Raw genomic sequence first — 26,497 nt, forward strand, 5'->3', positions numbered from 1 at the left:
AGGTGTTTTTAATTTTTGCAAAACTATTTTAGATATTTAAGATAGCCCAACAATGAAAGTTTTGTAAATGTGCCATTTATAGATGTTATATATAAATTTCTCTAGGTTTTAATAATTTATTCATTTTCTTTGTTTCATTATACAGTTTGCTTTCAACATTTTTTTTCTGGCAGCAATTTATAACAGAATATTTTATTTAAATGATTTTTAATTATAATTTTTTACATTATTTTTACTAAATATCTTTTAACAATTATGAATGTTTAATTGTTAAAAGAATTAAAAATTCATAATAACAGCAATTTATAATACAATATTAAATTTAAATGTTTTTTTAATTATAATTTTTTACATTATTTTTACTACGATTATTTTTTTTTAATTTGAGAAATAATATATTGTTAAAATTTAGTCTTGTTATTATTTTCTATTTAAGTATATTAATTCCATTTTAGGCATTTTTAAAAATGATAGATGCATAAATAAACAAAAGTAAAAAATTTACAGAATAATTTTAAAATTTGAATTCCAAGTTTAATTTTTTAATTAAAATTATTTAAATTCTCTTGCTTGCTTAAAATGTTGTAGTTAATTTATTATCTTAAATATTAATATTTTATTTTATGCGTTTTAACTTTCCTTTTGATTTTTTGTAGTATGTATACTATTTTTTTTTGCTAAATTATTTTCCTGACTTTATATACATACATATATATAAAGCAGATTGTATGTGTTCTTTATGCAAATCCACATTTTGCCAAATTTCGATGAAATCCAGCACATGCATTCCTCAAAGCAACCGGAAATTCACTGTCAGCTTTTCAAATTTAAAAAAATAATTAAAATTTTAATTAACTAAATATTGATATTTTTAGTTATATTTTCTAAAAATATTATTTTGCAAAAAAATTATTATTATTACACCATTTAAAAATTCAGAAAATTAGCTTTTCAGTGATATCAAGCTCATTCCGGAACAATTTTTTTCTTTAATTTCAATAAGTTTTTCAAAATTACATTTTGTATACTTGTAATAATATTTTTTACTATTATACACTTGATATTAGATATATATAAAAAATTGCAACTCACTGCCTAACTAATCATAAAATGTCTCAAACTGAAGCGTAGAAACTTGCAATTGACAGTTACTTCTTGGTTATATTAACCCTGGATGTATTTTGTAATTTTATTATCTACTAAGTTTTGCCTTGCACACACATTCAGTTTTTACTTGATATTAAAGTGCTTTATTTTCAAAGCAAGTTTAGGATAAACATATTATTTTAAAATAACAATTTTAATTAAATTTGTATTTTTAGCTTTATTTAACAACAAATATAAAATTTTAATAAATTTCCAAAAAAACAGAAATTATTATTCTTGTCTCTTATTTTTCTTTTATAATTCATTTAAATCATTATCATTCTTTTAAATTTTATACAGAAAATTGTTAAAATAAATTAGTAAATTTAATCCAATATTTATCTTATACACATTAGTGGGACAGAAGAAATGTAATGTAATAAGCCACATTAATTGAATAAAAGTAACCCTTGAATCAATAGGAAACAATTATAAGCTTGTTCCTAAGGTTCAGTGTTTCCTGTTTTGATAAATATGTTCACATTCAGGAAGAGTAGCATTACTGATAGGAGACTTTTGACCTCCTTGTTGGGCGCCAAGATTTTTCCTGTTGAGAACCACAACACTGTTCTGAGAAAAATGATTAATAGGAAATGCGCAAGTTTCTTTCCTTATTTTTTTTTAATTGTCCTAGTAGATAATATAATTGTCTCTTTTTAATTCACTTATCATTAAGAGAATTTCTTTTTAAAAGTACTTTTTTCTTTATAAAATTGAAAAATGTACACAGTTATTAACATGTTATATTACATTTCTATAACACCAAACTTTAATAAATATTAAATTTCCTAATTTTGTGAAATTAAAATTTCTTGGATGCTGAATTTAATAAACTTTTCTAGATGTTTTATTTATAAAGAAAATTGGATAGATAATTTGAAAATTCTTTCTTATACTTTTAAAACATTTATTCAACTTTTTTCTTACACTTTTAAAATTGTTGAATTTAATAAACATCTAAAACAACAACAATAATATATATAATATGAATATCCTAAAATTCTTTTACATTAAAATTAATTTTCTATTCTATGATTTGTATTAATCTATGTGTCTATGTTAATAATAATACAAAATTAATGAGAAAAAAAAATACCTTTAATTTCTAAAAGTATTAATTCATGAAATAAAACATTCCACAAAAGAAGCTATAATTTCTTTCTTTTTTTTTGCATTACTTTAATCCTTTTTTTAATTCTTTGCTTTGTTAATCTAATGCTTTTTTATGATTCTTATATGATTTGGATAACAATATTGAATCATTTAAAAATTTAATTTATAACATGTATACATAATTTATGATTTCCCAACCACTTCTATTTTGACTTATATAATATATTCACATGAATTGATATTGGTCTTTGTTTCAAATAATTGAGTAATTTGCCCCAATCTATTCTTAGAATTTAAAATGTCTTTTATTTCATTTTCTTAAATAGTATTTCTTAAATTAATAGTTTTGTTTTATCTTTCATTATATAAAATATTCAAATAAGTATATTTTTAGCTAAGAAAAGAGCATACTTACGATGAATTAAGTTATATATTTAATTAAATCATGAAACTATAAAACAGACATATTATATTTCATTTGAAATATATTCACCAAACAGTTAATTTAAAATATGAAATACATATATATTCATAATTTTTTTTGACCTTTTTCTAAATAAAATTTTGTTTTTTTAAATTTCAGCACATATTATGTTTTAATCAATTTATTTTCTTTTTGTTTTATCTATATTTAAAAGTAAAGTGTTTATAATGAATTGGAAATTCTAAACATAATTTCTGCAGTAGTAAACAGAAATTATGTTTCAAATATCCAATCTTTTATTTTCTTGCAATAATAAAAGAGCAGAAAATTTTTAAAAAGAACTATTTAGTGTTAATTTTGTAATTCTTTGCATTTGTGTAAAAATTGCATCAAACTATGATTAATTTATGGTGATCAAAAACGATTTCAAATTTTAATTTTTATGTAAAATTTATTATTGCAATTTTCTTTTAATTCATGGAAATTTTCTATTATTATATGAATTTCATGTTCTTCTTGTTGAAAATGTTCTTTAACTGAACTTATTTTTCTAGTAAGGTTCATTTACGAAGTTCTGTACTAAATTCATTTAAATTCAACCATATTTTCTCTCTTTCTTTAAATACAAAATGATTTCTGCTTCAACTTATTCAAAAAAAAAATAATAATAAATAAATAAATAAAATAAAATAAATAAATAAATAAAAAAATGAAAATTTCAATTTTTTTAAATATAAAATTGTTATTTATAATTTTGTCTTAAATGTTGGAGCTGTGCATTTTCAATCTGTTGCAAATATTTATATTTTCTTTGTTATAACCAATTATTATTTGTTAATCTGGTAAATAAGATTGTTGTCTTACTATAAATTTAATTAATTTTTGCTGCTCAAATAATTTAACCATTTCTTTTTTATATTTTTTATGAGAATGTTTTGTAAACTGATTATTTATATTTTGCTTTTGCAGTCACTGTGTCTTCAAGTCTGGATTTTGATGGATTTCTTATGACTGGACTTTATACAGCTCCTTCTGGGACTGTGGGAAAAACTATGAATTTACTCAGTAGTAAACTTCCTAATGAGCCAGATGGTGTAAAAGGACTTGTTTGTGCTATTGTTCATTCACATTTGTCCCATAGGCCTGCAAAGTCATTGATGTTTTTATGGATGGCACCTCCCTCTGGCACAGGTTGTGTGAATTTCTTGTAAGTGTTGTATCATTTCAAACTCTTTTTATTTTGACTCTTTTTTTGGAGCGATTGTTATTCAGATGTAATTAAAATGTCAGTTTTATTACTTCCTGAAATCCAGAATTTCTAATTCTGATGTTCATTTCTCATATTTGTATTTAGAGCAAATACGAGATACAAAAAATAATTACTTATGTAATATGATAAAATGAAGGATGGGACAATGTAATTATAAAACTCAATAAGGATTTGGAAAATATTAAAAACTTACATCTAGATGTCCTGCTAATCGTACTGAATTTTCATTTGTTTGAAAATATAACAATATCTGAACTCATTTTTTTCCCCCAGTTATCAAATATCAAACAAGCTATGACAATTTAAATTCTTTGTGAATTGTTGCTATGAAACATAAATTACTCTCTAACAAATTTTAAAATATACAATATACCTTTTTTGTAGTAAATATGTTTTTTACATGTTCGCATATTTTTATTATATTAATGTTCCAAATTAGTTGTTATTATGCATATATCTATTCTACTTGAATTTTCTCCCTTTATTGAATAGATATGAAGTTAATGCTGCTGAATGTAATGTTACATAATTTGTATAAAATATTATAAAAATAAATATTTTATTACATAAATTGTATAAAATGTAATGATACATAAGTGAAATAAATTGGTATTCTTTTATGTAAATGAATTATAACCTTTAGAACTTCCAATGGGATAATATCTTTCCATTTCAGACAAATCATTTTTCTAATGAAAAGAATTGTTCATTAATTTTATTTCAATGATAACTAATTTTCACGAGAATGTTTATTCTTATATTTTGCTATAGCTGTTTTTATTTTTTCCCCTTATCTAATCTTGAAGATCCATATTGATATATGTTATGTAATTTTTTTGTGAGATATCAGACATTTGAAATTAACATCTTAAATTTGAAATGTATTAGAATTCATTTTACACCAAAAATAGTATTTTGTTTTTGTTTTTATGCATCTTTTGAGCATTGAGGTAAAAAAAAAAAAAAAAAAAATTTATTTTATAGCAAAATAGATACCTTGTGCATATTTGATTAAAAATATTGCTTGGATTAATGTTCTACTTCTGTGTAATTAGGCAACTATTTGTTCATGCATCTAATATTTTAGTCCTAGATTGAATTAAATGTCAAGATTAAAAATATTAATGAAATTATGGAATACAATTGTAACAAAGTATGTAAAAATATTCCTTAAAAAGGTTTAATGTATATTAGAATTCATAACATTAAATTTTTTTTATTAACCTTCACATTTATAATTTATGCTATTATCAGCATGATATTTATTTATGAAAAAGTAATGGATCTATTGATCTCAAATTATGTGGTTTGCTTCAAAATCAAATTGAGATGAATAAACTGCAAGCATTTTGAAATAAAGTCACACTTCAAATAAAGACTGTAAACTTATTTAGAAAAAATATATCCTTTCATGTAGAGTTGATATGAAAACTGTTAGTGCCGTTTTAATATATTAACTTGAGTTAATAATTTTTAATTATTAATTTTAATTATAAACTATTTTATTATGTAATGATATTAAATAATTAAAGCACATTTTCAGTTCTTTCTATGCTTTATTTTATAAGTTTTTTTTTGTCTAATATATAATCATTTTATTTCATTTAGAGCAACAGCCACATTAGGTCATGAAGTGCTATTCAAAGACACATTAGCTCTACAATTGTGTGAAGCTGGAGGTACGTTTTAGCTTAAATTTTATAGGCATAAATATCTTAGTAAACATCTTTAATGTAACAAAAATATTAGTAATGCATTTTTTATTTGTTCTATTTCTATTTAAAAGGTTATTATCCATTATTTAACTTTTTTGTTATTTTTAAATATTATCTTCCTATGTTAATATAATTCTTTTGGGAATTCAGAGTTATTAGTTTTAATTTATCAAGTTATAATTTAGTCATTATTCTATCTAAGCAAAAATATTTCTTTTTGAAATGCTTATATTATTTTTTAAGTAAAAAATATCACCTGCATTTCTATATTATTGATGCAAAACTGGTGTAATTGGCTGATATATATATATATATATGTAATGATATTTTAAACTTTAATTTCAACTTAATTAATTTCCAAAGTTTTTTCTTAATCTAGCCCATAATAAGTTCATTCTCTTATTTCGTGATCCAATTCCACTGTTTCTACTTAATTAATTCAAGAGAAGCTTTATAAAATTGCTTAGTCAGCTAAATGTCGATATTTTCACACGCTCGGCGTGAAGGGGTAAAAATGTCCAGTTAGCACATTTTTTCTTAAAAGATCCCTGTGTTTCCCTTACATGTGATTGACATGCATTAGAAATCCCTATGAGAATCTTATTAATATATTGGCACTGTGGAGAAATATTTTCCCTATCAAAATCTAGGTATTATAAGGCGAGGGATAATTTATTTCGGCCCTTCTTCCCCACTTCGGCTTTTGTCTGCGCTGCGGCGGACGTCTTGTCTGCTTCTCTGCTTGTAAATAATTATGCTTTCCCGATGGATATTAAAAAGAATTTAAAAATGTTAAAAGGTCTCTTCACTGCTGGTCACAACTGTATCCTGCTTCACAACAAATAATGTTACATATTAAAACGCCGACAGGATTCAAAATTATTACATATATATATATATATTATTAGGGAACAAGGGTTTCATATTTTTTTTTCTGTCATGCTACTCAAACTTGTTGAATTTGATTGGCTTATGATGAAAAAAGACACCAATAAATTTTCTTAAATGGAATTTTTTTTTTAAATTCATGACTTTTTGAATGATAAAACATTTTAATTTTTATATATTCACTTTAATTGTCAGAAAGTAGAAACTTGTGGTTGAATGCTCTAGCTATGAAAGAGATAATAACTATTTCTTAATGTCCTACTGTTATATTTCTGCTTGCCACAAAATTAAATGACAATTATTTTAAGTATAGAGTTATAGTACTCAAAATATTTATCACTGGAATAAAATTAAATTCTGTTCAAACATATTATTTTTTATATAACAGGATTATTTCAACTCTAATTGATAGGTTAATTTTACATTGCTATTTCTTTCCTAATTCTGTCAACTTGTATGATCAAGGATTGTAGTAAGCATCATGATCTGAAGTTGAATGAATCATTTTTCAAAGTTTAATTCATATTATTCATTCATTTCAATATTTAATTCATTTCAAAGTTTAATTCATAAACTAATCTATTTATTCATTCTTTTTCATTAATTAGAATCGATCAAAGCTGTTGATGTTCCATTAATGAGTGGAGTGCATGATCCAGGACTTGTAATTAGAGAAGATTTTGAAACTTATGATGAAGCTAATTCTCTAATATGGTCTGAAATAATCAGTGGTACAGTTAATGATCAATGTGGCTCTGTTCTGCATGGAAAAGCTGCTACATTTTGTAATCCTACGGGGCCTCGATCTATGGTATGTTTTAATATCTGTCATGTGAAATAACTACATATGTAAAAATTAATTTTTACATATTTTATTTTCAAATTGAATTAGTAGAAATGAATAAATTAAGTGCATAAAAAATATGATTATATTTTAAATAAATACTCCAACTTTGAAAGATTTTATTTAAAAACTGAAAAATCACAAAAAAGGTGCTCAGGTGTCCTTTTCATCATCTAATTGCAGTTTAAAATTAGCCCTAGTGTTGCTTTAAAATGGGACGCTAGTTTAATTAAACTAAACTGAAAAGATATATCCTTTCAAGTTGATTTAATCTTTTATAACCATTCTGTGTATATTATTATTTTATACTATTTTATATATTAGAGTAAATGCAAGATTTTGTAAATGTAATAATTGTTAGGAGATTTGCTTAAAAGCCTTTTTTTATATTTTGATTGATTTTGAAGTATAAATTTTAAGTATTTTTCAAAAACCAAAATTTAATTTTACTTTACAGTTTATCATTAAGATGAGTTTTTTTTCTATTATTTAATTCCTTTGTTTTCCTTTTTTTTTTTTTTTTTGAAATTCGCACACATTTTATGTATTTTTCAAAATTTAGAATTTAATAATTACTTTACAATTTATTATAAAAATATTTTTTTCTTGTAAATAATTTGTTTGTTTTTAAATTTCAAATTATTAATAACTGAATTTTTATTTTTCAGACTACTGTGCCTTTGAATACTACAACAGCTTCAACATTACAATTTGCATTAGGTATTTATTAAAAAATTATTTAAATATCAATATTTTAAATAGTTAAATATATTATTAATATGCATGATTTGTAGGTGCTGGAAATTGTACAATTGCTGCTGATGATCCTCCTATCACTGTGTATTATGGAACAGAAAAATGTACAAAATGGCATGAATTAGAACAAATAAGGTAATATATTTCTTCTTCATATAAAAGTATATGATTTTCAGAAGCTCATTATTTTTATAAATGGTATGAAATAAAAGAAATTTTAAAAGTATTTTTTATTATATTCAATATTATTTAAAATATTTACAGAAATTATTTTAAGCATATTTTATCAGCTTTTTTTGTTTGTTTTTGTTTTTACATATACTGTTTATGCTTTTAACAATCAATATTTCAATAGTCAAACAATGATGTTTTCCTAAATTGAATGCTCAGGTAATTATTACAATTCTGTTATTGAATCCATGCCTTCGTACAGAAGTGCATAAAAAATAATATATTAATACCATCTTAACTTCAAAAAAAAGGGATTATTCATTGTATAATGTTATTTTCAATCGTCACATTGACTACTCAGTATTTCTGAATTCAAATCACTTGCATATTTTGTTAATAAAATATGCCTATATTAAAGCAGTATATTAAATATATATATTTTTTGTATCTTTTAAATAATGTACAAGTTTGTATATTTATATTTTAGAATAATATTATATTTCATTTTAAGGCTTCAACCAGCTATTGAAACCACAGTGCATATACTTTGCTTACCACCTTTAGCAAAATCTACAGATGTTTGTATTCAGTGGCACCAAGAAGCTACTTCCAGTACTGGGAAATTCAAAGGGTGTTGGGCTATAGACAACATTGTTATAAGCAGTGTATCAGATCGTCCTAAATTTGTTGAAGATAATTTTGATCCAATAGATCCAGGAAACTTTTTATTTTTTCCTGGTGGTACTGTACAGGTAATTTTTTTCTAAACTAATCATTGAATTTCTCTTTTCAAAACTTACATCTTTAGATAATTCCTTTTGTTCTCATATATATTTGTATGTATGTATGATTACATTATCTAGAAATTGGTACATTATCTAGAAATTGGTGTTTTAATTCTCATTATAAGAAATAAATTTACCTACCTCTCAAAATAATAGCTTTAAATCGATTATAAATATATATTTTTTTGAAGCTAACAAATATCTCATTATATTATCAAAAAAAAAAAAAAAATCCTATTTTACTTTGCTCTTTTTAATATAATCTATTCAAATAGTTAGTGTTATTGAATGCAGTAATTATTTGTAGGATTAAATATTTTATTCAAGCAACTAAGACTTGATATTATTAATAAATTATAGTAAAAAATGGTAGAAATACTGGATTATAAAAATATAAAATGTTGCATTTGGTAATTTTTTTTCTGTAGCTTTTTTTTAATCGAAATTATAGTCAGAACTTTTAAAAGAAATATTAGTTTACATTATTAATACTTACATAATGAAAATTAATATATTCTTTACTATTGAAGTCTAAAGAAAGATTTACAAAGTAGCATATACCGAGGATGAATGTACATCGAAAAGTTTTGACAGCATTAATTTTAGAATTTTAAAATAAGGGTATGTAGAATTTTTTTAAAATTTCAAATAAAAGGTTTTATTTTATATTACATATAAAATTTCTTTCAACAGATTTAATTTAAAACTGATACTAACAGGTTAGAAAAAAAAATTATGTGTGTTCATTTATTATTATTTTTTGAATTTACATATAATGGTAAAAGTTCAATGTTTTGAAGAAATTTATTTCTAGTTATATGAATGACATGCAAATTTTTGATTTTATGTATAAAACTCAGATTTCTGACTTTAAAAAAATTTAATATCATTAAGAGGAAGTGTCATTCAGATGGAAATGCTTTAACATTCTCTGGCCATGGACGACATCGTAGAATAGTTATAACAAGGGATTTAGATATGTCAACAATTATTGCATCTGAAGACATTATTTTCAATGAACAGTTCAGTAAAGGAATTACTTCGTAAGTATTAAATATTCTATTTTTTGTGGTAATTATTATTTTATGACTGATTTTTACTGCAATATTTATTATTTTTATAGATGGGTTGTGAAAGGAGGGGAAGTAAGCTCTAGATGTGAAATATTCAAATATAAACAAGCCTTGTTGATGTCTGCAAAAGGAACTCGAATATTTTGTACACCATTTGTTAATGCTGCAAGAGCTGGAAATCTACGGTTCCATTTTCTGTTTGGTGAGATACAGTTATTTTGATAAAATAATTTATACAATTAAAGTTTTACATTAAATTTATTTTATTGGATTTTAAAACAATTCACTCTTTTTTTAGATGAAATATAAATTGTAAATAATTCTGTGATGTTAAAATGACTTTTCAATTTGAATTATGCTTATAATATTTTGTCGTTCATCCATTAGCACCACAGGGAAGCAGAAGTTTATACATTTATTTTTAAACTTTAATTATTATTTTATTTTTTCATAATGACTATCATGGTTTCTTATAAAAAGGGTTCTAAGTTATATATAAATAGATATTAAATTTTTTTGTTAGTCACTCATATAACTATAACTATGATATAAAGTTGTACTCTACAGCACATGGAATCAATGCAAATGTAAATTGATAATTAGAGCTTAATGGGACCTAGCACAGAACAGCTTAAATGTTTTCACAAAATCTCTGCTCATGCTGATATTTCAATTAAATAAGGAACAAGTAGAGTTTAGATTTTCAGAAGTACTAGACTATTTCTATGGTGGTTCATCAGCTTAGAAGGCAGCAGTGTTGCAAAAATGTATTTACCAAGAGATTGTAATTTTAAAAATATCTACCCATAAGTAGTATTAAATTTTTAATTTGAAATCCTAATTGTTGTATTTCAACCCTTTTAGTTTTGCATTATGAAAATTATATGAATTTTTATTTAAAATTATATGAATGTTGAAGAAATAATTCTACAGATAAAATACCAGAACCTCTTCTTGCACATGTCCTCCGGCTGTGAGAGGGGGACAGCTCAGATGTCATTCTCGTCATCTGATGTGGTTGAAAATTACAAGATCCATCCAAAATAGCTTTAGTGTTGCTTTAAAATAGAACGTTAATATAACTGAAATAAACTCTTTTTTGCACACACACTTCCATTTTCATCCAGCCAGTAGCTGTTTTATATTTTTATTGCTTTTTCCCATTTCCATCAATCACTGGATTCTCAAAATGACAAAATAAGCAAAGAGTATTGAAGTCTCAAATTAGTAAACTCAGAAAGTTACTTTACAAAAAATAAAATTTAAGTTTTAAAAATAAGTTTAAAGAGTGCTGCATTCTGTAGCCCATATGGATGAACCACTAATGCACTAATCACAGGGTGATTCATAAGTTGACACTCTTTTTATTTTTAACTCCATCTTTCTCATTCTTTTCTTAATAAGCTTTTCATGGTTTTATTTATTATTATTTTCATCATTTTCCTATAATATTTACAAGAAGAAAGTATTTTTAATTTAATATATGTTAAGGTGTTTTCTTGAGTTTTATTAAAGTAATTCTTTAACTCATATGAATTGATTTTCACTAAAAAAAAATAAAAATAAAGGAATTTTGAAGTATTTTTTTTCATTAACTTCTAACATGAGTGGGAATAGGGCTAACTATTTACTTGTGCTGGGGAAATAGTTTTATCTACATACATATTTTAAATGTTTTTTAATCTTTAGTACAGATAAGCGCCCCCCCCAATGGATATTTAGTGCAATGAAAATGTTGCACTAAATATCCATTTTAATTTTTGAGAAATGATTTGCAATACGGCTGAATTTTTTAGTGAATTTGAACTATCAATCATAACGGTTTTAGATATAACTAAATTCATGATCAACTTAAAAAGAAGTACTTCCTTTGTAAGTTGATCATGAATTTTAATGATGAAAATATAATTATTATTTTAAATTATATTAATTATTTAAAATTAACAGATTTTCTTTTACTCAGTTGAATATTATCTGCTTCTACTTTTAAATTTCTTTTGTAGGTGGTGAAAATTGTTCTGCAGTTCAGCCAGATACTGATATGAGTCATAATACTCCAGTCTTGGTATATGCAGAAACAGCTCGTGGAGAACAAATCATGTTAACTGATGTAATCCATGCTGCAGTCATGGTAAATATCATCATGTTTCTATATATATGGATATCTACAAAAGAAATAGAATAGTGCTTGACTTAAATACTTAATCCTGCTGAATATTCTGTATACAAGTTTTTAAAAAAGTGTATGCTTTTGCTATTAAGTATGCAATATTTCAAATTCTAATATGGATGTAATGATTTTGTAATTATTATTTTTATGATTATACATAATATATAATTTTTTTAAAAATCTAATTTAAATTTTAATTAATTTCTAATTTTTATCTTAATTTAATCTGTATTAACTTCATTCTAAAATTATCTCTTATTTCCTGATCGGATTCCCACTTTTTATTTTATTGCTTTTAATATGCACTCTTAAAAAAAATACATGATGACTTAAGCATTATTTATGCTCTGAGAGAAGGAATAAAAATCCCTAATGCTTGCAACATTCTTTCAAAAATGTCAAAGAAATCCCTATCAAATTCTCATTGTAAAACCAGTTTGGAAAAGTTTTGGTCTCTTCTGCTCTTGTGTTGCAATGTAGACTGATGTATTTCTTACAATTTATTCTTTGTACGTAAATTATGCGTACGTATTTGTACGTATTCTTCTTCTAGGCCACACATCTGCTAAAATGTGTTGACTTATATATCACATTTGTTTTGATACTGAATATTATATTCAATTTGAATTGTATAAAAATGTTTAAGGATAAAATAATATTTTAAGCTTCATTGAAAATTGCTTTATATAATTTTTTCTCAAAATTATAATATTGTATTCTTAGAAATGACTTTTAATAGTTTGAAATTGAGAAAAAAAAATGTTGCTTAATAAGCAACATTAACTATTTCAATTAAAAAAATATCAAAAGAAAGAATCTGCTGAAATTTTTGCAACCTATGATGAATATTTCTGATTTTTTTCCCACTGGTGTGAACATGTGCTGTCATGTTCATATCAGTTGGTTAGGGCTTGTATGTTCATCTTCATATAAAAAAAATACAAGAAAAAGTCAGATATTCTCTATTAGCTAGAGAAAATTCATTTTTCTCTTCCCTTAGTAAATATTAGAAAATTCCGACATGCTATTTTTTGTTTAATGATAAAAATGGATCAGGTAAAAAGTCAATAGTAACACACTGATATAAATAAATTGGCTTTTAAATGAAGATATTTACTTGCCTCACCTAGATTATCGTATTAATCAAATTCACGTTTTAATGCATATTTTGCTGTAATTCGTCAGGAACCAACTCTTGTGTCCCTTCCAATACCTGCAGAGGCCCAAACATCAAAAACTAGATTTTGTTGGAGTCAAGCATCAAACAATGGAAAAGATAAGGACATGTGGGTTGTGGATAATGTTCTTATTTTGCCCATGTTACAATCAGAAATTACTCATGTTTTGAATTTCAAGATCAACTTTCAATGTGGAGCTAATTTGACAGCTAATGCGTAAGTGTCATGTTTTTGATTCTTGTTTTATATTATTAAAGGTTTATTGAGTGCGTTGATTTTGTAGATGACTGCATATCAAGAAATAAATGAATATATCTGTTAATTTTGTTAAATTAAGAAAATACCTTTTCATTAAGGAATAAAAATTATAATTTTGTTGAAATCTAGTAATGAGTTTGAATATGACTTGGAATGTCTATCTAAGTAAAAATTATCTTATCTGGAAAGTGGAAAATTTTAGATAACGATTCAAATTCAATAAATAAAATTCTATTTTTACTTGTATGTTAATATATATAATCTGTTATTAATGTTAGTTTTTATCGCCATATGCTCTAATAGAAATATATCCATTTATCATATTGTTTTCATAGAAAAATTATAGTCCCTTCCTAAAATCTAAATATATTTAGTATATTTTTTTTATTGTTTTTGCAAAATTTATAATAATACTTGTTCACTTCTTTTAAATTTCATGTTTTCATGTAGCTATTTTTAATTTTTAATCTATGTATTTGCCAAAAAGTATTTTTAAATCAACAAAAAAAATTTCACAATTATCTTTCAATTTTTACCAGGAAAGAAAAAAATTATACCTTTGTAAGCATAATAACAACTACCATAGTGTGAATTTATCAGGAATTCCTAGAATTCTTTCTTAAACTACTGCTTTAGTTATTCTTACTATAGAATGTTTGGTTTTCACTATGAAAGGAAATAATGTAATAGGGTTTTTTTTCATAAAGGACATCTGGTAGTAGGAGCTTTTACCTTAAAATCAGAGTTGTCTTCCTGGCATATTCAGATCTACCAAATGCTTACAATATATATATTTATATATATGTGTGTATGTGACATTTGTAATACATTAAACCTATTAACATCAAACCTTCTGCTATGTTAGAGTAGATGCTTAGAGATGAATTCTGATATAGATTTCATCTTTTTCATCTGAACACTATTCAAAATATTAAATTCTGAAATTGCTCTAGTGAAATTAAGCCAAAACTCTATTATTCTCATTCCAAAAATTTATTATCCTTTTACTGTGCATTTTTAACACAAAGAATAGTAAACTTTACTATTTCGAAAATAATTAATTTCTTTTTTCTTTTCTAGTAACTAATATGATATCATGCAAAAGTTTTTGACTGGTTTCAATATTTATTAACAGTTTTCCATTCTATTAATTCTTTCTTACTTATTAATAGGCTTATAAATGACCATTTCTCATATTTTGAATTTGACACTGTTACCTCTATAGAAAAAAAATTGTATTAAAAATATCTTTTTTTTTTTCAGAGTTGCTGTGGAGTTTAGTACCACATCTGGTCATAACTGGCACTCATTGCATGAAATGTGTCTTCCTCCTATATGTAATGGTACTCATTCATCTTTAAAATCACGTTTAACATCTTTTGACATGAAAGGGTAAATTGAAGTTTCTTTATTTCTTTTTGAATATGATTATTTTCTCATTGCTTTTTAAAAAAGATATGAAAAAAAAATGTAAGTACATTGACTTTTTTTTATTGCGATTATTTTAGGTGGAACAAAGTTTCCTATCCTATACCTTATGCAGCTCTTATAGATGGAGTTCGATTCCGTATAAAACAATCTGGAAAATTTTCAGCTTCTAATTGGGCAATTGATGATGGTATGAATATACATTTGTTTTGTGTAGAAAAGTTATTTATCAACTTTACTTTACATTATTTTTTAAAATTTTTTCATTTGCATTTGTACAAATCTATATAAATTGTGTGAAAAACATAAGAAAAAATGTTTAATAATAATAGATAATAATATAAATAATATTATACTGTGTTAACTTTGATTATGCTTATAAATTAAGGTTTAATTAAAATAACTGTTCTTTAGTAATTTTTTTTTACTAAAAATCTTATTTGAAGTTAAAAGTGAATTATTTAATTTTATATAATAATAATAATTGTTATATTAATTATTAAACTACTAATTATTATGACAATCATTAAATTATTAATTATTATATTAATAATTACATTATCAATTATTATATTAATTATTAAATTCAATTATAGTCCAAGGCTATGATATTCAAATGTTATTTTTATAAGCATGACGCCTTTATCAGATGGTTGTTTAAAATATAATACTGCTATTTTTTTGAGATATAAAGCAATGCTCATTCTGCAGCAGTTATTGATGAAATTTGAAATTATAATATATTATTAACTTTTACAAATGCAAATAATTTTTTAATGTTGCCATTTTTTACTTTAAAATAGATTAATATCTTATAGAGAATTTTAGATGGGATATTTTTTCTTAAAAAAAATGAATTTAATTATTGAACACCTGATAAAGAAAGTAAAGAAATGTATGAATATAAATTATTTTGGCATGAAATTTATTGTTTATTACAGTTATAAAATCATTACATCATTATTCTTTTAAATTCTTACTATAAGATTATTGGATTATTTATGATCTTGATACTGGAAGGTATTTGTACAGTATGTGAAAAAATAATCAGCAATAAAGACTCATATAGGCAGTTGTTACTGTATTTTATTATTATTGTTAGAGTTCCATGAAACTAAGAGTCACATGAAAACTTACTTATGATTCGGATAGCATCTTCAAAAAAATTAACTTCTTAAATTCTCTTATGTCCAGTAAAATGGAACAATTTTTTTTATTGTTTTGTGTGATTTATTTTATTTTTAACGGCACTTTTCATCAGTATATTTTCTGTTTTTTTTAGTTTACATTGGAATGTGTCCAAATGGCTGCAGTGGCCATGGAAAGTGTACTAATTCTGGATGTCTGTAAGTGCTTCTAAGCATATATATTTAACTTGTTGTATCTCTTTAACTAGAGTAAAGCATTTAATATTTATAATATTTACAATGTTAATAATATTATCATCATTACATGAACATTTTTACATCCATAATTATTTTTCAGATGTGATATGGGATATTCTGGCCAGAAATGTGCAATAGCATCTGTTACAATTCCATCTTATTTATCTGAAATGTTTCAGTCACCTAAAGTCAGTGAAATGCCTGGCATTACAAATGTGAGTATTTCACTTGCATATTAATATTTTGTATTAATCTCGATATTTTGCTTTTTGGTTCTTATTGAAATTTATTTATTTCTGCAAGGTATATAAATATTCAAATAATGTTTAATGGATCATTTAATAATCTTTTTTTAATTAATTTTAAAAAATTGTAAAAATTTGAAATAAAACTATTAATTTTATCAAATTCTTGTAGTTACTTGGAGCTGAAATGGGGTATCAGTGTGGATCACTGGGTAGTGGAAAAGCTGTAGTATTTGATCAACCAGGTCCTAGATTTGTAATTACAAAAGAAGTCAACACTACTTTTGTGAGGTAATTTTTGAAAATCTTTTAAAACCATATACATTAATACAAGAAGAATTCAATGGATTCTCAATACAAATTCAAAATAAAATATTTCTTTCATGTGTTTTTAAAAAACTAAATATTTCTTATGTTTCTTAGATTTTTCCAGTTTACTTTGCGAATTGGTAGCTCATCAAAGAAAAGTCCCTGTTTGTCACCAGATCATCCATCAGAAGTTGTTTATATTCATTATTCTTGCAATGGAGGCTTAACATGGGATCTTCTGGAGCTGTTTGAGAAAGCCAAATATCGAGAACCAAAGTGAGATTTATATACTTTATTTTCTAGTCATCTTTCCCTCTCTGTTCCACCTGAATGTAAAAGTTTCATTAAAAAAATGCTTGAGCAGTGCAAATAGATCACCATAAATTTAAAGTTCTCATAGAAAGGAAAATTACTTTATCCTCTATGACTTTGTATAGTTGGAAAAAAAAGATAGCCATTTTTTCATTTATTTATTTTGCTTTTTAAAATTTTTCCTGTGAATTATTAATTTTAAATAGTTAAAAAAACTGTTTATAATACATTAACATAGTTAACAATACTTATTATTTATTTTATATCCTGTAACTTGTTGAATGCTTTATATCGAGTAGTAAGGTTTTGTCTTAGAGAGAGAGAGAGGTAAATGCAACATATATTGAGAAAAATAAAGGTATATTTAAATTACACTTGTAACACAACAAATGTTTTTATTAAATATTTTAGAAGTCAAAACTACCTATATTAAAATCTTATTTTTTAAAATCAAAATTATATTTTTTTACCAAATTATAATACTTTGAGTATAGAATAAATTAATGTCAGAAAAAATGTTTGAGTTATAAATAAATCGCAGATTGATTTAATTTGTTATTTTAATGTACAGTTTATTGAAAAAAAAGCTGCAGTTATGAAATTTTAATAAAAAATTATGATACTTTAAAGAAGTGATGTGATTTTAGGAAAGTCTTCTTAACAAAATATAAGATACATTCCTCAAACAGAAAATACAAAGTTCGAAAAATGAAAATTTTTAATATTAGTTTTGATAGATAACTTTCAAATACACACTTCAGCTCTTAACTATGGAATTCACATCAATTTTATGTCTAAATACAATAAACACCAAAAGTTCAAGTAAGCATCTAATGATCTGGAGTTTATTTCTTCCGAATTCAAATTTTCAGTTTTATTAAAATTTCATTTTTTGTAAAGATGTATCTGTTCCTATCTTATATTCTAATTCATATGCTACATGACAATTATTACACATAAGTGTATAATTTTATAAATGAAGGCGTAATTTTAGAAATATAAATTTGTCATTATTTCATCAAAAATAATAGTAAATCTCATGGTTTTTAACATTATAATTAGTAAAAATATTTAACTGAAAATTTTTTTCAAGGAAAAAAATAAATGGAGGAAAAAGTGTAATGGCAAATTTTTTTGCAAAGCTTAGATTTTTGCAAAATCTAAGCTTCATTGTTACAAGATCTTTGATTTGAATCCTATTAATATTCATTCATATTTATAGGCCTGCTGACAAATTATGAGAGTCCTGAATTTAATCACATTATTATGTGTTGAAATTTTTAATTATGTGATTGATATTATGACATTGATTAAATTATGATATTGATATTAAAATTATGAGATTGATCCCTTTAGATCCTAAAATAATTTCTGAACTGGAGGTTTATTTAAAAAAAATCAAATTAAAACAATTATTTAGAAATATATAATGGATGTTTTTAAATGTCTATACATCATGAAGATGAATTACTTTCCAATTCATTTCTCTACAATGCCTCTCTAAGAAAAGGGGAATTTTTGATTTGTTATATATTTATTAAAAATTTATTTATTTAGTACTTTTCAAGTACTAAATAATTTGTACAAATATCAAAGATTTATTATTAAAACTCATTCATCATTATTTAATTTATGAATCATACTATAATATATTTATCAAATGTTTCAGAATTGTATCTCTACCATTGACAAATGATGCAAAAAAGGAATGGTGTATGTTTAAAATTTGGCAGCCTTATCATTCAGGAAAATCAGAAGACGTTTGGGCCATTGATGATATAAGTTTATCTTCCTCTCTCCTGAATGTCATCAGTTTGAACTTTTCTGATCTCAAAGCAATGAATACTTCGATTCGTTACAGTTCTGGGGTGGTAAAAAAATATTGTACCTCTGAAGGGGATGCAGTGGTGTAAGTTCATGACTTAAATTTTCCATTAAAAAATTGCTACTGAATAAAGATTTTTATTAATTGTTTAAAGTTTAAAAAATAGGTTTTGTAATTAATTTTAATATTAAAAAATTATAAAATATTTTGATGATTTTTCAATATTGATTTGTTATGCCTTTAGAGGAGAAAGTTTGATTTGGTTTTTTGGCACAAGGGCCATAGATTTGGCCATGCTGTGCCAGACTAGGTAAAATTCTTTCAAGTTAAAATTTCAAAATTCCTTGGTATAGGAAACAATGTGGAGGAGAACGAGTTGCTTTTAAGTTTATTAACTTTAGAATTGTGTGCATATATTACTTAAAGAAATAAATATATGGCTTGTATAGAAAATTCTTATCAAATCTCATGCTGTTCCAAATAAATTAAAGATAAATACCAGTATCTATAGAGAGTAATGGTATCGTTTTTGACTGAACTATGTATTACAAATAATTATTATATAAGGAAATAGGATACAATGCACAGTTTTATTGACATAGATATATTTTAAAATGTTGATTTCACTAATGGCAATAAACTGAATTAAAATGAAGTAAGGCTTTAAAAATGTGTTTTGTATGTATATTTAACTAATATTAGTGTTAATCATTAGAACTTTCCATGATTAAAATTCTTTGTACTCCCAGGACATTTTCATTCTTTTATCAGTTCCTTATCTCTAATATCTGTTGTACTATGCATACTTCAGGTTCCTTCCAGATATTTGAAGGATTTTGTGAAAGGCAATTTCCTAAATCAAAATAAATTTAAATTTGATAGTAAGGAAAAATACATACTTGATTCTTAAAATTTCACTTTTCTTTTCCATACAAAAAAAAAAAAAAAAAAAGGCAAACTAAAAGCCAATTATTTTTTAAAAATGGCAAGATTATTGTAAAATGATGTAATTTTATATAAATGAACGTTTAATAACCATTTAAAATTTATACATTTTTCTGCTCTAGTGAAATTGTTTTAAAATCTTGTGATATGCATGTACATATATTTATAGCGATATTATTGTGAATTGTTTAAAATTTTATCATTTTACTCCATGATATTTTTTTATTTTTTTAAAGGCATATCAATTAACAGTAATAAAATTTTAATCTTTATGTCTCAACATTGTCATCAGTGCATTTTAGTTACTGAAGATTTCACATTTCCATTAGTCACTGCTTTGATATTGACAAAATCTATAAAATTATTTGTTACAAATATTCATAATTCTCTATTTTTGTATTTCATCTGAAATTTCTTTTACAAATATTTTCATGAAAGAAATATTTTGTTAATTTTAAATAAAATAAGTGACTTTCACTAATATTTTTATAAATTTGCATTGTAGTTAAACCAGAAACAAATTTATTCATATGAATATAAATGGTAATAAAAATTTCTTTTTACAGATTTGATGAAGAAGTATATAATGGAGTTACAAGGTCACTTGAAACAAAATCAATTACTGTTGGGCCTTCTTATATGGTACAGTTCGATTTGTTGATGGGATGTAGTTCAGTATTTTCTTCTGAAAAGAAAAATCAAGTAAAAGTCTAGTGCATTTATTTATTATTCATTAATTGATATTAAAATACTCATTAATTATGTTATTATTTATCTATTTATTTGAATGTGGAAATGTTATGCAGGTACGTTTGGAATTTTCGACAAATCATGGCATGAACTGGTTTCCAGTATACAAACCTTGCTTGCCGTCCAATGGCAGTTGTAATGGAGTCTTCACTAAAGGAACTGTATATGATGCAACTGAATTCAGCAAATGGAAACGGGTTACAGTAAGCCTTCTACCAGCAACATGGTATGTTTAATGTTGACAATTGGGTATTTTTCATATACATAAAAAAATTACTTTTCAGCATTTAAATGTGAGAACAAAATTATATTATTCTTTTGATGTCTGTTTATAAAAAAATTTCTGATATAAATACCTTAAAATTCTTTAAACAAATATTTATGACAATGGTGTATTCTCATTCAAGTCATATTAAGTTGCTCTTTTCAAATATGTATATCATTATTGAATCTTGATTTGTGTTTTTAAATGCTGAATGGCATTTCATGTTCACAATTGATTTAATATTTCATGAAAAAGCTTCTAGTAACTAATAAGAAAAAAAATGAGGCAATCATTTAATTAATTAAATTTTTTTTTGTCCTGAAAGAAGATAAAACAATTATGATTATTTTGAACAAGAGTTTAGCAATAGTTTCTCATTTGGAGGAAATTACTGATTCGATCAGAATGAAATTAAAACTTGAACCTTGTAATATTACTCAAATATCTTTTTCAAATGCAGTTTGATATTTCAGTTTCTATTGTTTGTGATTTTCTTTTCTCAAGAAGTCTAATAAAGCTAGTTTGGCTCTTTGGATCTGAATATAATAATGAAATAAAAAAGTGCAGAATAGATTTTTGGTGTTTTTTTAAAGATATAATTGTTCTATGAATCATTGTTTATCTGCAGAAGTTCATTTTCATGTGTGTTTCCTATTATATAAAACAAGCTAAATACATATTTTCTGGTCTTGTGCATCATATGAAATGATATGAGTGGTCAGAACATTATTGATGTGTTTATCAGAATGCTTCATGTGTCAGGATTCTGATAATTTCTATGATTCAAAATACAATGAAAGTGATTTTCATTTCTTGAATCTGTTATACAAAACAATTCTCCTTTAAAAATTTTTTATTCTAGGTCAAGTTCAACTCGTTTCCGCTTCATCCAACATGAATTTGATACCAGTGATAACTGGGCAATAGATAATTTATATATTGGACCTCAATGTAAAGATATGTGCAGTGGTCATGGAAGATGTATAGAGGGCTCTTGTGTGTAAGTATTGAATAATTTTATATTTAAAAAGGGGTTTTTCACATTAATCCTTTAAATAAAAATTGTTATTAAATGCCATTTGCAATACAATTTTATAATTTATTTTAAAAAAAATTTGAAACATGCGTTTTTTTTTGTTTTTTTTTTTGTTTCATTTGGGAGGGGGGGACCCTCAAAATCAGTTTTTGAATATTCAATTAAACTAAATAAGAGAAAGCTTCTGAAATACCTTAAATGATATAAATTGAAGAAATGTGAAGTTTTCTGTTCTCTAAAATAGATTCTTAAATAAAAATCAGAACTCCATTGCAATTTCTAAAACAATAGAAAACCCCAATTTCATTATTTTATATCAGCTTATGGGACTTTTTTTATGAAACAGAGTCTATTAATTGAATAATCTTTCTTAAGGCAGCACTGAAATGGTCTAACTGATATTTAAAGTTTCATAACTAGGTTAATTTTAATGACAGAAGTGTTAAATTTTTTATATAAAATGTTACTGTGGCATGAACATTTTATAAAATAAAATAAACAAGATCAAGGGCCTGTATAAAAACTTAGATGTCATAATTTTTCAGTATATTTATTGACAGAAAAATATAAAGTATTATTCTTTACATCATTAAAAGTAATTTCCTAACTGGAAATATATACTTCTTATTAATGGTTTGGAAATTATCTTTTGGGTCTGGGTTAAAATGAACATTCTGCTTATGTGAATATATAAAGCAAAATAATTTGTTTAAAAGTAACAATAGCTTGAAAGCTAACTCGATTTAAATTTTCATTTATATAATATTGCATTTTTATTTTGTGTGTCAAAAATGTTATATATTAACAAAGTTAATGATTAATAGGTGTGATCCTGGATTCTTTGGCAAAAGTTGTGTTCCTCAAGACAAACTGAAAAATAAAATGATCAAAAAGTTTGAATCTCCTGAAGAGCTTGTGAAGGGAAATTTTGACATTAGTGGTGGTTCAGTTATGCCTGCAGATGAAGGATGTGGACCCATAGGTTCTGGATCTGCTGTGTATTTCTATCAAGTTAGTAACTTTTATTCCAAATGTTTAAAAATTATATTGCATAACTTTTAAAACTTGCCACTCATGAACTTTATCATTGATATTCCAGTTGACTTTATTCATTGATATAAGCATTAATTAATTTATTTTATTCATTGATGTAAAATATTAAACTAGGAAAGTATTAATTTTCTATATGTTTTCCACTTGGAAAAATCTATTTTTGACACTAATTACTCAATAGATAATTTCACTCATCTATTTTCATTTGTATCATTACCAGTATAGTCGTCCAGTTTCTTATCATAGAGGGAGAGGAAAATAGGCAAATCTATGTATGAAAATAAAGGACAATAGTCGTTTTCATTAAAAGACTGAATATTTCTTACATAAAAACATTTATTTTTTTATCAGATTCTTAAAATTGAAAAAAAAAAAAGAGATTTTATCTGTAATTTTGAAATTCAACATTACTGAAAGTATTTATTTTAGTAAGAATAAATTATATTTTATCTTTTTTTGTGAATTTTATATTTAAAAAATCCAATAGACATTTCTAACATATTCATACTTTTAAGGAATGTAAAGTATTTTCAATGTATTTTCTAATGTAGTCAATTTTTATTGGAATCCCATTTGTAAATTTAATTATAAGTTGATAAAATTTCCTTTTCTTAATTAATTTTTATTGATATTATTAAATATTTTAAAAATTTTATAGGATGGTATTAGACAACTTGTTACAAGTGATATGGATACTGAAAATACTGATTTTATGCAATTTTTTATTCGTATCGGAGGAGGAGATCCGGCTACATGTAATAATGCCTCACAAAAAGATGAAGGGGTATTAGTTCAGTATTCAAATGATGCTGGCATTTCATGGAATTTGTTGAAAGAACTGGATCCTCAAAACTACAGAAATCCCAGGTTGTTCTTCTCACATTTAACTTAAAATTTAGTAATTACATTAGTGCAATTTTAGAAGAAATATAGGCTATAAAGAAATTTAACATAGATAAATTTATTTGTTATTCCTGTTATATAATCTACTTATTAATAAAAAACGAATTAATTAATTTTAAAAACCAAATGAGTTCTGTAGAAATTCTGTATTTTTGTGTATATTATTGAACCTGAGAAAGCTTTTATAGGCCCCAATTATTTTTATTTTACACCAAAATATGTATAATTGAAACTAATTTTTTGACAGATAAAATTATTTTATTATAATAAAATTTTAATTTTTAAAAATAAATATATATAATTATTATATGTGAATAATGTCTGGATACTGAAATGCTTAACTTTTCTGGATAGCTCTTAAATTTTTACTATAATTATGTTTGCTGAATGCTGAATAATTAGAGGAAAATAAAATGATTAGGCTTCATTGATTGGTACAAGCAGTTGAGAAATACTTTTTGCTTTAATAAAACTCATTATGAAATTTTGATTAACTTGTTCTTTATTTGAAATTTGCAATTAGTATTACTATTGCTTCATTATTTAAATTCTCTTCTTTTTAAGCAATTAAGTTATCTGGATATCTCTTTTCAAGTATATATTGCAGTATGTTTGAAATCTTTCTATAATCCATTAAATTAGATTGATATTTTTTTGTTTTATTTTTGCTACCTATTTTTGTTATAATGTCATATTTCAATTAGATTAGAGCATGTTACACTTCCCTTTACGGCTCGAACCTACAGCACACGAGTTCGTTGGTGGCAGCCTCAACATTCAGGTGAAGGCAAAGACCAGTGGGCTCTTGATGACGTCTATTTGAATGCTAACAGTAAGCCGGATAATTTAGAGGCCATGCAGCAAGTAAGTATATTTGAATGATATTTTCATGTATGAAGAATATCTATGCTTGTGGTATTCTCATTACCTTTTTTGTGCTTGTTCTTTTATTTTCATTATTTGTTTGGAATCAAATGAAATTATTTAATCAATGTTTTTGTTATAAAAAGTAGTTACCTCTCTCTCTTTATTGAATGATCATTACTGGGAAACAGATAGCTGCATTTTGTAACCCATACATACTGATTAAATATGTCAAATGTACAAAACATAAAGTACAGAAAAAAAGAAAAAAAGGACTGATTAACATTGAAGAATAGGATTTGTATTGTAATAAATGCTGCAAGTCTGAATAGCAATGAAGAATATAGTCAATATATGCATATTCAGTTTTCAGATTAATTATTTGAAAAGGAAGTAAGCAATTAGAATTCTTAGTTTCATGCAATATATTTACTAATAGCATGAAAATGAACTCAGGAATTCTTTTTTATTGTTCTTGCATGAAGACTCTTTGATTAGCCAATGCATTTATTTTTTTTTGACATATTAAAAGAAAAAAACCCTATGATATTTGATAAGGTAAAAATATTTGAAGCTAATAAAATAAAGTCTTTTCGATATCTTTTCTATTAAAAATTATTTACCTGATAAAATATCTATCTATTAATGCATTACCTTTTTCTGCCCCTTATTTGCTTATTCACATATACTTTTGAGACTGCTTTTTAAAAGTTTTGGCAAAAAATGAGTTAATAATATATTAAAAAATGACAAACAAATATATTCTACATTGATTCCTGCTACTTTCTCATACTATTATTTAAACTGTATCTATTAATTTTAGTAATCATTTATTAAAGATCATTCTGTCTGTGAAAATACTATCGTATTCTTTTTTGGCATCGCTGGAAAATGACAAACAAATAAATTGAAGGAACATCCACCAAATAATTTAGAATTTTCATTTGGTTTATTAGTTAGAAATTGTGAAATTGAACAAAATTTAATTGCTTCATAAATAATATTTTTATAAAACATGTTCTTAATCTCTGTTTTACTTATTGTTATTAGTTAAAATGAATCTGTACATCATATTTAAGCTCATCAAATGTTATTTTAGGTTTCAGCCCCAGAAGAACAAAAGATGGTATCTGCAATTACAAAATCATCAATGCAGCACTATTGTAACTCAACAAGAAAAGTTCTGCTATTAAATGGATATGAACGGTTTAAATTTCTCATAACCAGACCACTTTACTTGAGAGAAGGGCAAGTCATCATGTTCCAGGTATTTATTTATGATTAATTCTATTGTAGTACAAATTAAAATCTTTTTTCTTTTTTTTTTTTTTTCCATTTGTACATTTCATCATAGAATGTTTTTATGAATGGAAGATACAGTTTTAA

The 26,497-nt window shown here is 24.4% G+C and overlaps 1 protein-coding gene across 1 annotated transcript in view; it reads left to right on the plus strand.

Moving 5' to 3' along the window:
- The window catches only part of LOC129965617 (reelin-like), a 77,254-nt gene that overhangs the window by 3,961 nt on the left and 46,796 nt on the right, over positions 1–26,497 (plus strand). The window contains exons 3-26 of the mRNA XM_056079668.1: positions 3,653–3,890; positions 5,562–5,632; positions 7,165–7,367; positions 8,069–8,120; positions 8,195–8,291; positions 8,839–9,079; positions 10,007–10,155; positions 10,236–10,387; positions 12,189–12,316; positions 13,541–13,749; positions 15,055–15,183; positions 15,300–15,409; positions 16,502–16,565; positions 16,705–16,819; positions 17,022–17,140; positions 17,273–17,434; positions 19,140–19,379; positions 20,807–20,942; positions 21,047–21,216; positions 22,118–22,255; positions 23,116–23,302; positions 24,003–24,211; positions 24,952–25,111; positions 26,211–26,378. Coding sequence (XP_055935643.1) covers positions 3,653–3,890; positions 5,562–5,632; positions 7,165–7,367; positions 8,069–8,120; positions 8,195–8,291; positions 8,839–9,079; positions 10,007–10,155; positions 10,236–10,387; positions 12,189–12,316; positions 13,541–13,749; positions 15,055–15,183; positions 15,300–15,409; positions 16,502–16,565; positions 16,705–16,819; positions 17,022–17,140; positions 17,273–17,434; positions 19,140–19,379; positions 20,807–20,942; positions 21,047–21,216; positions 22,118–22,255; positions 23,116–23,302; positions 24,003–24,211; positions 24,952–25,111; positions 26,211–26,378 — 3,647 coding nt within the window. The remainder of the gene's footprint in view (positions 1–3,652; positions 3,891–5,561; positions 5,633–7,164; positions 7,368–8,068; positions 8,121–8,194; positions 8,292–8,838; positions 9,080–10,006; positions 10,156–10,235; positions 10,388–12,188; positions 12,317–13,540; positions 13,750–15,054; positions 15,184–15,299; positions 15,410–16,501; positions 16,566–16,704; positions 16,820–17,021; positions 17,141–17,272; positions 17,435–19,139; positions 19,380–20,806; positions 20,943–21,046; positions 21,217–22,117; positions 22,256–23,115; positions 23,303–24,002; positions 24,212–24,951; positions 25,112–26,210; positions 26,379–26,497) is intronic.

This window comes from Argiope bruennichi, chromosome 4 (assembly GCF_947563725.1).
Source record: "Argiope bruennichi chromosome 4, qqArgBrue1.1, whole genome shotgun sequence".
Lineage (NCBI taxonomy): Eukaryota > Metazoa > Arthropoda > Arachnida > Araneae > Araneidae > Argiope > Argiope bruennichi.